Source organism: Mrakia frigida (assembly GCF_051309035.1).
Source record: "Mrakia frigida strain ATCC 22029 unplaced genomic scaffold BDY24scaffold_43, whole genome shotgun sequence".
Lineage (NCBI taxonomy): Eukaryota > Fungi > Basidiomycota > Tremellomycetes > Cystofilobasidiales > Mrakiaceae > Mrakia > Mrakia frigida.
This window is the reverse complement of record NW_027481238.1, coordinates 160,337-171,924: the sequence shown is the minus strand read 5'-3', so window position 1 is coordinate 171,924 and position 11,588 is coordinate 160,337. Positions and strand designations below refer to the sequence as shown.

General features: G+C 55.4%; 4 protein-coding genes across 4 annotated transcripts; 1 reads left to right on the top strand and 3 right to left on the bottom strand.

Annotated features, from left to right (window-relative positions):
• Positions 1 to 88: 88 nt before the first annotated feature.
• Positions 89 to 2,113, bottom strand: BDY24DRAFT_345164 (cAMP-dependent protein kinase; the record flags this gene model as incomplete). The annotated part of the gene is made up of 8 exons (XM_076637582.1): positions 89 to 255; positions 336 to 591; positions 704 to 802; positions 879 to 945; positions 1,114 to 1,189; positions 1,281 to 1,429; positions 1,548 to 1,755; positions 1,837 to 2,113. The coding sequence occupies 8 exons, from the start codon at positions 2,111 to 2,113 to the stop codon at positions 89 to 91; spliced, it is 1,299 nt and encodes a 432-aa protein (XP_076492716.1).
• A 1,487-nt stretch (positions 2,114 to 3,600) lies between these two features.
• BDY24DRAFT_372495 (uncharacterized protein) lies at positions 3,601 to 5,389 on the bottom strand (the record flags this gene model as incomplete). Its single annotated transcript, XM_076638198.1, has 4 exons — positions 3,601 to 3,665; positions 4,004 to 4,877; positions 4,994 to 5,070; positions 5,362 to 5,389. The coding sequence occupies 4 exons, from the start codon at positions 5,387 to 5,389 to the stop codon at positions 3,601 to 3,603; spliced, it is 1,044 nt and encodes a 347-aa protein (XP_076492715.1).
• Positions 5,390 to 5,509: 120 nt separating this feature from the next.
• On the top strand, positions 5,510 to 7,110 carry BDY24DRAFT_403017 (uncharacterized protein). Its single transcript, XM_076642314.1, has 3 exons — positions 5,510 to 5,589; positions 5,710 to 5,780; positions 5,870 to 7,110. The coding sequence occupies exon 3, from the start codon at positions 5,902 to 5,904 to the stop codon at positions 6,796 to 6,798; it is 897 nt and encodes a 298-aa protein (XP_076492714.1). The 5' UTR covers positions 5,510 to 5,589; positions 5,710 to 5,780; positions 5,870 to 5,901; the 3' UTR covers positions 6,799 to 7,110.
• Positions 7,111 to 7,159: 49 nt separating this feature from the next.
• Positions 7,160 to 11,431, bottom strand: BDY24DRAFT_418835 (uncharacterized protein; the record flags this gene model as incomplete). The annotated part of the gene is made up of 11 exons (XM_076643899.1): positions 7,160 to 7,175; positions 7,395 to 8,772; positions 8,874 to 8,997; positions 9,093 to 9,271; positions 9,367 to 9,543; positions 9,627 to 9,823; positions 9,948 to 10,317; positions 10,390 to 10,479; positions 10,564 to 10,710; positions 10,783 to 11,289; positions 11,368 to 11,431. The coding sequence occupies 11 exons, from the start codon at positions 11,429 to 11,431 to the stop codon at positions 7,160 to 7,162; spliced, it is 3,249 nt and encodes a 1,082-aa protein (XP_076492713.1).
• Positions 11,432 to 11,588: the final 157 nt, after the last annotated feature.

The following is an 11,588-nucleotide window of genomic DNA, read 5'->3' as shown; positions in this document are numbered from 1 at the left end:
CGACGCGAGGGAACCAGTCCTTTGCGAACGAACGAAGCCGACGAAGGTATGGGATACAATCAGAAGTCCTGTGTGAACAAAGAATATCTCAAGTGTCAGTACGAGGAGCGCTTGGGGAAGCAAGAGGAGAGGGGGCGACGCGTCGACTGACCTCGAAGACCTGTCCGAAGACATCAGGCACTGGAGGAACGGCGAAGAGACCAGGGAGATCATCCGGACGTGGGAGTGGGTACTTTTGGAAGTTTTGGGTGTCACCTGAAGAGAAGGATCGGAGAGGAGAGTCAGATGCGTCCTCGAGGAACTCGGTCGGAAGAGGAACGCGTCGAAAGACTCACCAACATCGACGACCGGAGGGATGATCGGAGCTCGGATCTGCCTCCTCTCCAGGCTTCCCCAGTCCACTCCCGAGAACCAAGGGTGCATCATCACGTCCATCGCTCCTCCTCTCAGGTTCCCAAGTCGTTTCGATCGGTCGACGGTGAGGAGACGACGAATCAGGTCTTTGGTGATGGAGTCGATATGAGGAGGGAAGGCGATCTTGGCTGCTAGGATCTTTTCGTAGATTCCCATCGGGTTGTCGTCGAAGAACGGCTGCGAGAAGGGGCACCAGAGGGAGGGAGTCAGCAAGGCTAAAATGGAGCCGAGGAGGCCAGACAAGAAAGAAAACGGCAGGTTTCGAAAAAGGAGGCGAGGTAAGACTTACCGGATAACCTGCGAGCATCTCGAAGCAAAGGATCCCCAAAGCCCACCAATCCACAGCCTTTCCATGTCCCTTCGAGAGCACGATTTCCGGAGCGAGGTACTGCGAAAGGGGAAGGAAGAGAAGGCAAGGTCAGTCTTCGTCTTTCGGCCTCCTGATTCGACTCGAACGAACTCACCTCGGGCGTTCCACAGAGCGTGAAAGTCCTATCGCCAACCTCCTTCGCGAACCCAAAGTCGGCGATCCTGACAAAATTAAACAGGAACCTCGATCAGTCCTGTTTCCCTCCGACACCCGCCGACGCGTCTCGACTCGGAACCGAGGAACGACACGTTCCACGTTCCACGATCAACGAGATATGGAACGCCAATCTCCGAGTCGGCGTATTAAAGAGGAAGGGAGATGGAACGCACCTGAGATAGCCCTCGCGGTCCAGAAGGAGATTCTCGGGTTTGAGATCTCGGTAAATGATGTCCTGAGAGTGTAGATCTTGCGGTTCGAAGAGCAAGAACGTGAGAGAAGCGTCAGCAGTCGTTTTGGTTGCGTTTAAAGAAGGTTTTGTTGGGACGAAGAAACTCACAGGCGACAGCGAGGATGATGGAGGAAAGGTAGAATCGAGTGACGTCCGGGGTGAAGCGTCCTGCTCGACGAAGATGGGAGAAGAGCTCTCCTCCTGGAACGTAGGAGAGCAGCATGTAGACGTTGATCGAGTCTTGATACGTTTGGTAACTATTCCGAAGAAAAGAAGTGAGCGAAGGGAGAGAAACGAGAGCGCATGAGATAGATCAGCTTCAGCTTTCAGTCGTTTTATCCTTCCCTCTTTCGTTCGTCGTTCGAGACGACTCACAGTTCAACGATGAATGGATGTTTCACCCTGCCGAGGATAGCTCTCTCGTTGTTGATATGCTCGACCTGCTTCAGTCTCACGATCTCCGATTTGGCGAGCACTTTGAGGGCGAAGTGAGGCATCGGCTGAGACGTTGTTGGAGGAGGTTTTGGACGAGCGAGGAGATTGGGTTGAGCTTGTGGATGAGGATTCGGGGTTGACTCTGATCCTCGAGGTGTAGGTGAAGCGGTGATGGAAGGTTGTGGCAGGAAGATGGGATGGGGAGTGTTGGCAGGAGTAGAAGGCGAACGAAGGCGGACGAGGAGGACTCGACCAAAAGTTCCGGTTCCTATCGAGGTTTCGAGGAAAGGCCAGGCAGAGAGAAGGCGAAGAGAAAGCAAAGAGAAGCAGAGTTTGGTCAGTTTACAGGTCAAGAACAAGAAGAACGGCGAGGAAGAGAGCTTCTTTGGTGTAGAGTTTGGCGCTAGCGATATGGGTGAGGCGGACGAAGGAGGCGTTCTTCGACTCGGACGGTCGGATGAAAGATGGGAGGAGAGCGGAGGTGGAAACCATCGCTCTTTTTCCATCGGCTGCATCGAAAACCTGCCAGAGCAGATTCTACAGTCTGCAAGGACGCTCGGGCATGTCTCCAAGTTGGAGAAGGGTCGCGATCAAGGTCTGGGAGAGACAGAGGCCCCCAGACTCATGCTGGACCAACGAGCTCGTCTGTCCTTCCCTTCCCTTGTTCTACCTTCCCCTCCGCTCGGTCGACCACGCATCCCTCCCTGTTCGTACGCCTCGTCGTATGCTCTAGCAGCTATCCAAAACACCGAGACTGAGCTCTTCAATGGACAGCTGAGATGAGAGCTGGAGGGCTCTCGCTGTTCGACCTTGAGCTCCTTCTTTGTTGTTCCCTCCCCTCCGCTCTCGAGCACGCTCCTTCGAATCAAAAGACGAAAGAAAGGAACCCACCTAGAGTTTCTAGAACCTCAAATCTGGCCAGCTCGTCACTTCGGGGATAAGGGGGTTTCCCTGTAGGTATCGATGCCTTGAAAGTGCCGACAACCCCAGCTCCTCCTCCTCCTCCTCCTCCTCCTCCTCCGCTCACGATGACGGCTGGCGCTGCAGCTCCTCCTGAGCCTGCTCTGGTTGGGACTTGGACAGGGACCATTTTGGGTGCGTCTAGATGAGGTTGTGGTGGTGGAGAGTAAGGCGGAGGGGCTGAGTTGGGCGAGCGAGAGGAAGGGGAAGAGGAGGGAGGGTCCGTTGAGGTCGAGCTCGACGAGGAAGGAGAGCCTACATATGCCGTCTGGGTTGGGAGGAAGCGGAGGAGGGAAGAGATGAGGGAAATTCGAATAGGGGTGGTTCATCTAGAAAGCCAGGATCCAAGAGGGGGTGGAAGGAGAGGTTGGAAGCAAGAGAAGCGCAAGAAAGAAGCTCAAAGAGAGGGGGGAGGAGAGAGGGTAAGTCGTGGTTGGGCGGAGAGAGGAGGCGAGCTGTCGGAGTTCAGGCCACGTTTCGCAGCTTTTTTTTAGGATGTTCATCGAGGCAGACGGAAGAAAAGAAGGAGCCGGGCAATCGACTGGGGAGATAGATGGAACTGATAGACGAAAATGCAGCAAGAGGAGAGGAATGGAGGAAGAAAGAAGCCCGCGAAAGACCCAATCCTTCGACGTTTCCCCTTCAGACCAAAAGACTTGAAACAGTCTAAGAAAATAGAGCTCAAGATCGGGGAGACCTCCACCTCGCTCTGTCAGGCTCTTCCATCGTTCGCGTTCAGAGCGGCGGAGGCTAATCGCGAGGTGAAGTGAACGTGAGACGAGGCGCGTTGGGGACCTCGAATTCCAGCTGGACCCCAGCCTGTCTGCTTTCTTCGACGGATCCGATCGACGCTTCCGAGCAGCTCGCTGGAGTTGGAAGAGGTGAGTGCTGAATCTTGAGGATATATAGTGGGTACGGAAATGGGAGGATATCGAAAAGGTTTTGGATAGACGCGGGGGTCATTTTTAACTGCGAACGAAGAGCTCTCCCGCAAGCAGTTCTTAACTACGATCGATCAACGAACGCTGGCTGTTCATCGAGAAGTCGAAGGACGTAGCACAAGTAACCTTCTCCAAAGCAGTCGAAGTCGAAGCACGTCTGCAAGAGGGACGAAGAAAAGGAGAGGAGATCAGCTCGGGAAAGGAGAACAAGACGCGACGCGACGAAGAAGGGAAAGCGAGCTCACCATTCAATTTGACGGTCCCTCCCAACGAAAGATCAGAACCAAGTACTATCTATCTCAATCCTCGGAGCCTCCTGCTGCTCCTCTACACTTCCCTCCTCGCTACTGCTGCCCTCCTCCTCACTGTCGTCCTCGTCCTCCTCGTCCTCCTCCTCCTCTTCGCTCTCTTCTTCTTCCTCTTCCTCCTCCTCCTCCTCCTCCTCCTCCACATCACTCTCCTCTTCACTACCCCACCCCTCCGAGTCGTCCTCACTCCAAGGCTTGACCTCCACCTCTCCCTCCAACAGCTCCAACCAAAACCACCTCTCCCACCTCTCCGGATCCATCAACTCGTGCATCAACATCTCCTCGTTCTCCACCATCCACTCCTTCAACCCTTCCAACCTGTCCTTCCCTCTAATTGCAACCTCGAACCTCTCCAGGTTCTCAAACTCCCCGTTCCCGAGGAACGGAACGCCGTACCAGATCGACTCCAAGAGCCCAAACCGATCCTCGTCGTCCGACACTTGGTCCTCCCTGGTGATCTCGACTCGGATCCGTTTGAGATTGGTACAGCAATGATAGGGGATCGCGACCGTTGGGTTCATGTCTCCCTGCTCTGGACGAACGACCATGCAGTTCTCCATCACGACGGTTTCGAGGAGGAGCCAGGAGGACGGGATGACGGCCGAGCTGGTGTGCCACGTTCGAGCTTTGGGATCGAGGGAGACGATTCGGAGGTTGGTTGGGTTGAGGAGTGGACAGACGGGAGCGAAATCCTCATAGTCTCGTTCTCGGGAGTGAAGGATGAGGTTTGGGAGAGGAATAGGGAGGTAGGAGGAGTCGTAGAGAGTTTCGTCGTAGGCATCGCGAGAGAGGTGAGGGTGGTTCGCAACGACGAGGGCCTTGAATTCGTCGGGAGGAGGAACGAGGAGGGTGAGGGTAGCGAGGTAGTCGGCGTTGGAAGGAGGTCGAACAGGCAGGGTAGGTCCAGCGGCGTCCCAGGCACGAATCCTTTCGATCCAGCGATCCCTCTCGTCCTCCTCGTCGAGGACGAGCTCGTTCAGATCCGGAAGGTCGTGTTCGTCCGTAGTTGGACCTCGGACGGGGATGTAGGTGAAGGACGAGAAGAAAGGGACGTATTGCGACTGATCAAGAGATCGAGAAGATGAGGCAAGGTCAGCTTCTTCGTCGAGAGGAGAGGGAAAGAGGGAGACGCGTCGGACGAGCTCGAAGGAGAAGAGGAGGGAAAAGAGCGACCCACCTCGTGCTCCAAGACGACGTCCTTGTACAACAGGCGACGAGATTCCTCCAGAAGAGCCTTCGAAGTCCTAGCGAGGGCTGCGAGCGTTGAAGGGGACGAGAAGGAGGCGATGCTAAAGAGAGTCGTGAGGTCAAAGCTCGTCGGTGATGGTTGGGAGGAGGAAGCTGTTGGGGTTGAAGTTGGCAGAGGGTTTCCGCTTGAGAAGGTGAAGGGAGTTGAGTGCCTAGTGATAAGATGTACAGCACGCGATGAGAGTCAACGGGGAGCTTTGGGAGAGCGAAGAACGGCGAGAGAAACGAACAGCGGGTCGTGTTGAGTGAGCTCCAGTGATTATTCCTCGACACTTCCAAGCAAGTCGTCGAGCTCACCAGGTAGCGTACTAATCGGTCCTTGCATCTTGAACGAGGGAAATGTTGAAAGGAGGGCGTCGTGAAGGTTGGAGGAAGGAGAGGGAAGGGAAGGTCGAAATCGATCTCGTTCTTCGACCGTCTCTCCTCCCCTCTCCTCCCTCAGACCGCCAGCATGGTAGTTTCATCTTGATCCGTAGATCTTCTCGTTCTCAAAGGTGCTCGTTGCTATCGAGATCCCAAGCACTCGTGAGTCTAGCCTCTTATCTCTTCTCGCCAGAAGCGGTTTGAAGAGCAATCGAGCTCACCTCCTCCGTTCCTCCCTCCCTTCTCGTTCTTCCTCTTTTTGCTTTCCTTCCTCCCTTCAAGCCTTCTTCCAGCTCTCGACGAACCACTAGATCCTTATCTTCATCCATCGCTGCTTCTCACCAGCATCGAAAGTGAGTCTTGAGCCCTGGATCCAAGCGAGAGGAAGCTAAAACAACCCAGCTCGAGCTGACTCCTTCCTCCCTTTCCTCTCTCTCTTCAGTGCTCCTCTCCGCTCCCACCTAAGTCACAGAGATGATCCTCTCCCTTCTCGACCTATCCTCTCTCGCTCGAACGTCCCAAACCTGCCATCGCCTTCGACATCTCTCCATCCCTCCTCTCTACCGAACCGTCACCATCACCTCCCGGAGCCAACTTCATCACTCCTTCGTCCCAACTCCGATCCCCAACCTCCCCGCCTCCCTCGCTCTCGAACGAGCCACCGCCAGGAGAGCAGATCTCGACTCGATCCGCCACCTCGTTCTGGATCTCTATCCCACAGGAGACACTTTGTTCGGTCCTGCCACCCCTTCCCTTCCCAAACTCCTCTCCCTCCGATCCAAACCCCTCGAGCTCGACTCCCTTCGAATCTCCTATTTCGGAACCATGTCCCCATTCCTCTCGCTCGTCAAATGCATCAACCCTCGGAAGCTGCATATGTTTTGGGACGTTCCCTATCAACCCGACCAGGAGTGGGGCCTTCTCCTCTCGTTAGGAACCAAGTCGTTCAGTCGCGTCGAGACGTTGACGTTCTCCCCTTTCCTTCCGTCCTTGGTCTGGACCTTGCCCACGTTAGCCGCGTTAGGAGGAAGGTCAACCAAATCTACTCCGTTCAAGAACGTCAAAGACGCCGTCCTGTTCATCAGTCCGTCAAGAGCAGCCAGAGTTGGCCTGCTGGAGGGAGCCGTCGCCGAGCTCGTTCAGCGCTTCCTTGCTTTCACCCCGGCTTTGAGAGGCTTGAGGATCGTGGTAGCCAACGAGGAGATGAAGGAGATCGTCGAGAGATACCTGGAAGAGGCGGTCGGTGGGAGCGGGAAGGTTGAGTCTTTGGTCGTCGAGATTGGGGAGGGGGTTGAGGTCGAGAAGGAGAGCGCAAGGGTGGTGTGGCCGGGAGACGAGAAGTCCCAAGAGTGCTTCTACGTAGATTCATAGCGCAGAGTCAGTAGACGTTCTAGATATACCTCCGATTGCGGCAGTTGTTGCTAAAGCGTCGCGTTCTTCTGTTCTTTCTTTCCGTCACACCTTCCTCTTCTTTCGCCTTCTTCAATGTAGCTTTCAAATTACCTCGACTCTCGTCTGCATACCATCTTCATACGGAACTCCTTACGATGCTCACTGCCTTCATGTTCCATACCGCTATCGCTTTCGTTCCACTCGCTTTAAATTTTCCATTCGCTTTCAACGCGTCGAGTTCGTTCGTTCGCTGCCTTTCCCTTCTACTATCTACCTTTCTCTCTCTCACCGTCCCCAATCAGCTTCAAAGCCAAAAACCATGCCAGATTATAAACCTAAACTACATACTCCTACAACTGCAAAAACCAAATCGAAACCCTCAAGCAAAAAAAAGAACCAAAAGTAAACCCGAACCCTCAAAACGAAATCACGAAACCCACCTCCCTCCCCCGGGCCTCCTTCAAATCCAAGTCGTCTCCTTCCTCTCATCACTCCCACTTCCCCTCCCCGCCCCACCTCTAAACGGATTATTCCTCTTCAACAACTCCCCTTCCCCTCCAGCTCCCGCAGCGAACCTCAACTCCACCTCCTTCCTCCCTCCCTCCTCCTTCGGACTAGCCAACCAGTAGCTCTCCTTCTCCACCACAGGCGTCGCCTCCGCTTCGTCCTCGTCCTCCTCGTCGTCGTCGTCCTCCACGAACCGACTCGTCGCTGCTGAAGCCATCGAGTTCACTGCTCCTCTTCCCGAAGTCGACGCGTTGTTGTTGTTGTTGTTGTTGTTCGTTCGACGCGCCGACGAGTAGTCCTTCTGGAAATCAGGGAACGGTTCCCGTTCCGTATCGATCGTTCGATCCCTCGCAGCAGGTGGTGCTGTTTCCCACGAGTTGAACGAAGAAGAAGCGGTCGAAGCAGCGGTGTAAGGCGTGAGGGGAGGAGGTTCGGAGAAACGGGACGACGACTGGGTTTTGTAGATCGAGGGACGAGCGAGGGAGGTGGGCGGAGGAGTGAGGGAAGGGTAGAGGATGGTGGAGAGGTTGGAGGATGGGTCGGTGGAAGAGAAGGAGAAGGAGGAGGGTTGGTAAGGGGTTGAGAGGGAAAGGGAGGAGGGTTGGTCGGTGAGAGTGGAGTGGGAATGAGCGTGGGAGGTGCGGGGGTAAGGGGGGGAGGGAGGTGGGAATCCGTCTTCTTCGAGGTCGTCGAGGTCGTCGTGAAAAGTGGAGGAACGGATGGACCTCCATTGAGCTGGAAACTTTTCGAGTTTGGGAGGTTGGCCGTTGTTGTTGATGGAAGATCCGTCGTTGGACGACGACGACGACGAAGGCGAGTAAGGAGGAGGGTGACCTTGTCGATTTCCTCGTCGTTGAGATCCATCCCGATAGATCGTCGTTCCACCTTCCATAGCCATGTCGAACTCGTCCACCCTCCCTACTTCCTGCCACCCTGTCCCAAGCTTGAAAGGTCGCAAACTTCCTCCTCCTCCTTCAGCTCCCGCGTTCCCAGTACCACCAACTCTCAGCCCTCCTCCTCCCGCTCCAGCACCGGTCCCTCTCTCTCTCCACTTCCTCTCCATCCCTTCCCTCGCCTTCCCCATCAACCCTAGCACGTTCTCCACCCCGACCTCCCAGACTTTTCTCTGAACCTTGACCTCGTCGAGGCCGTACGCGAACCTCAGCGTCGCCTGCCTCGTCTTCTCCCTCTCCCTTCGAATGTACCACCACGCTCCGAGGACGAACAGAACGAGGAGGACGAGGACGATCAGGACGATAGTCCAGATGGGGAAGTTGGATTTGGTCGAAGGAGGGGTGAGGAGGTCGGCGAGGCAGATTTGAAGGGAAGGGACGAAGGAGGACGTGCAGTTGGAGGAGACGCAGAGGCCGAGGAGAGGGAGGTGGTCCGAGGAGGAGCAGGTGAGGCAGGAGGAAGGGGAGGAGGAGAGACATTCTGAGCAGGAGGCTGGGGGGGTTGGGTGGGTGGATGAAAGGGAGGGTGGAGGGTGTCAACGAAGGGAGAGAGAGAGGCGACGCGTCGAGGCGGGACGAGGCGAGAGTTCTCACCATCGCAAGCTACACATTTCGAAGTCGAAGGATCAAGGAACTCTCCCGAAGAGCAGACAGGGAGACATCGACCTCCATCAAGAACGGGTCGATCCAAAGGGCACGAGCTGCACTGGTCGAACTCCTGCTCGCAAAGGGAAAAAAAAACGAACATCGTTCGAAGGAATAGGTCAGCTACGATTTCGAGACTTCGAGGAGAACGAAAGAGAGGCTACTCACCGTTCCCGAACAAGTCTCGCAATCAGGATGACAAGTCAAGCACTCCCCATCCACGTTCGTCGTCGTCGAGGGACAGGAAGTCTGCAAGCACGATCCTTCGAGAGCGACGTTGGAAGTCGAAGCGCACGAGGTGCAGAAGGTTGAGTAGCCCGAGCAGGTTCCACAGGATGAGTCGCAAGCTATGTATAAAAAAAAATCACGTCGAAGATCAGCTCAGCTTTCGGAAGAAAGTCGTTTGAAGATGAACGAGAGAGAGAGAGAAAGGAGAACGAACCGAGACAAGCCCCCTCGGACGCGTCGTTCGCAAACTCTCCATCCGGGCACGACGTCACGCAGACTCCAGCGAGCGAGAGCACGTATCCGTCAACGCAGGCTTTGGCGACGACGTCTTTCCGAGTAGAGGTCGAGTTGAAGGAAGGGATGGAGCAGCCGGTGGATTTGGGAGGGCAGGCTGGGTTCGGTTCGTTCGTTCGAAGAGCAAGCAAGGATCAGTCAGAACGAGAGAGTGGGGAGATGGAAAGAGATAGAACTCACTATCGCACTCAGCCTTCGAGTTATCGTAGAACCACCCAGCACTATCGCTCCTCCCGGACTGAACCTTGGAGGAATCGCATTCACCCGTCGAGGAGTCGAGGTCGACACACACGCCTCGGAGGAGAGCTTGACCGGAAGGACAGGAGAGACAAGCTGTCGAGGCCGATCCAGAGCAGGTCGAGCAGAGAGGAGAGCATCTTGCGAGCACACGACGCAAAAAAAACAACAAAGAGGAAAAAAAAAAGTCAGCCTTCGAGATTCGAGATTCGACGACGTGACTCGAAAGGAAAACGACCTTGGAACGGAGAAGAACCAACTCACGGCGTACAAGCCGCACTACTCTCATCCCACCAGTTACTCCCAGAGCACTTACTCCCCTTCCCACTCGGTCCGTTACTCGCCACGCACTTCCCCTCCTCCACCTCGTAGCCCTCGATGCACGTCGTCGGGGTCGACGCGTCCGAGCACTCCTTTGCGTTGATCGAGCAAGCGAGGCATTCCCCTGCTGCTGTAGAGAAGTAACCCGACGAACATAGGGAGCATTGCTGGTGGGCTTGAGAGTAAGAAGGGTAGGTGGACGAGAGGGAAGGGGTGGTGAAGCCTGGGGAGCAGAGGCAGGTGGTGGAGGAGGAGTAGATGAAGGAAGGGGAGGAGGTGGTGCTGAGGCAGAGACCGGAGAGGCAGTTGCAGGCTGGAGAGGAGGGAGAGCGAAGAACAGGTGAGCTCGGAAAGTTGGAAGAAGGGAGAGAGAGGGAGAACGAACCGACGGTCGAGTTGGTCGAGGAGACTTCGCAGATTCCAGTTCCGGTGATGCCGTCGTTGCATTGACCAGAGAGGCAGGACGAAGCACAAGCTGTCGTTAAGGTTTCGAGATCAGTACGAGAGGAAGAAAGTAAGTAAAAACGAGAGAGAAAGATAAACGAGAGCGGAGACTCACGAGAACAACTCGACCCAAAGAACCCGACCTTGCACCTCTCGCACGACGCTCCTTCGAACCCGTCTTTACACACACAGGTCGCGTTCGTGCTCGATCCAATCGTCGCTACACAGGAGCCTCCAGAGGAACAAGGCGTGGAACATAAGGCTGAGCGGAAGCAGAACGACGGATCAGCCTCTCGAAAGAAAACGAGATGTCGTCGCGACACGAAGTACTGACCACTCTGCACCTCCTTGACCTCCACCTTGTCGAAATCCTGACTCTTCAAACCCCAAGGCTTCTCTGTAAAATCCCTGACGGCTCCTCCTCCTCTGAGGACCCTCTCCTCCCCAGCCACAACCACTTTGGCCCAGACGTTCTCTCCGAGGATCGCACTCCTCCCTCCCGTCACATTCGCTCCTCCTCCTACAGCGACGAACGTATGCTGTTCGCCTGCCCACTTGGGTTCCTGGAACCAGACGATGCCTTGGTTGGGAGTGATGGTGAACGGGGAGGCTTGGGAGGAGAGGGTGTAGTTGGCGAACGTCGAGAGCGATTGAAGAGGCGAGGAGGAGGAGGAGTTGGAGGAAACAGTGAGCTCGGAGGGGAGCGGGTTGCTGTACGTCCCTGGGAGGAGGAGGAGAGAAGGAGAAGAAGGCGTGGAGGCTCCGAGGGTGAAGGATAGGGTCGGAGGGAGAGGAGAGCAGGAGAGAGGGGAGCAGATGGTCGAAGAGGAGACGAGGGAAGCTGGATCAAAGGGAGGAAGGAGAGGTGGTGAGCTCGGTTCGTTTCTTGCTTTCGTTCGTTCGTTCAAAAGAGACATACCTTGTAGTAAAGCTACGAATCCCACAAACAGAGTCGTTGGAGTGGATGATGATGTGGACTTCATGTCTCAAGAAAAAAAAGCGAGGCGAGAGGAGAGAGAGATGTAGGACGGAGGAAGAGGAAGCTATGTAGCTCTACTTTTGCCGGAAAAGAGAGAAGTCGATAGTTGGCTGATGGTTGTTGTGGTAGTTGGAGGTTGAAGACCATCGCTGCTGCGTTCT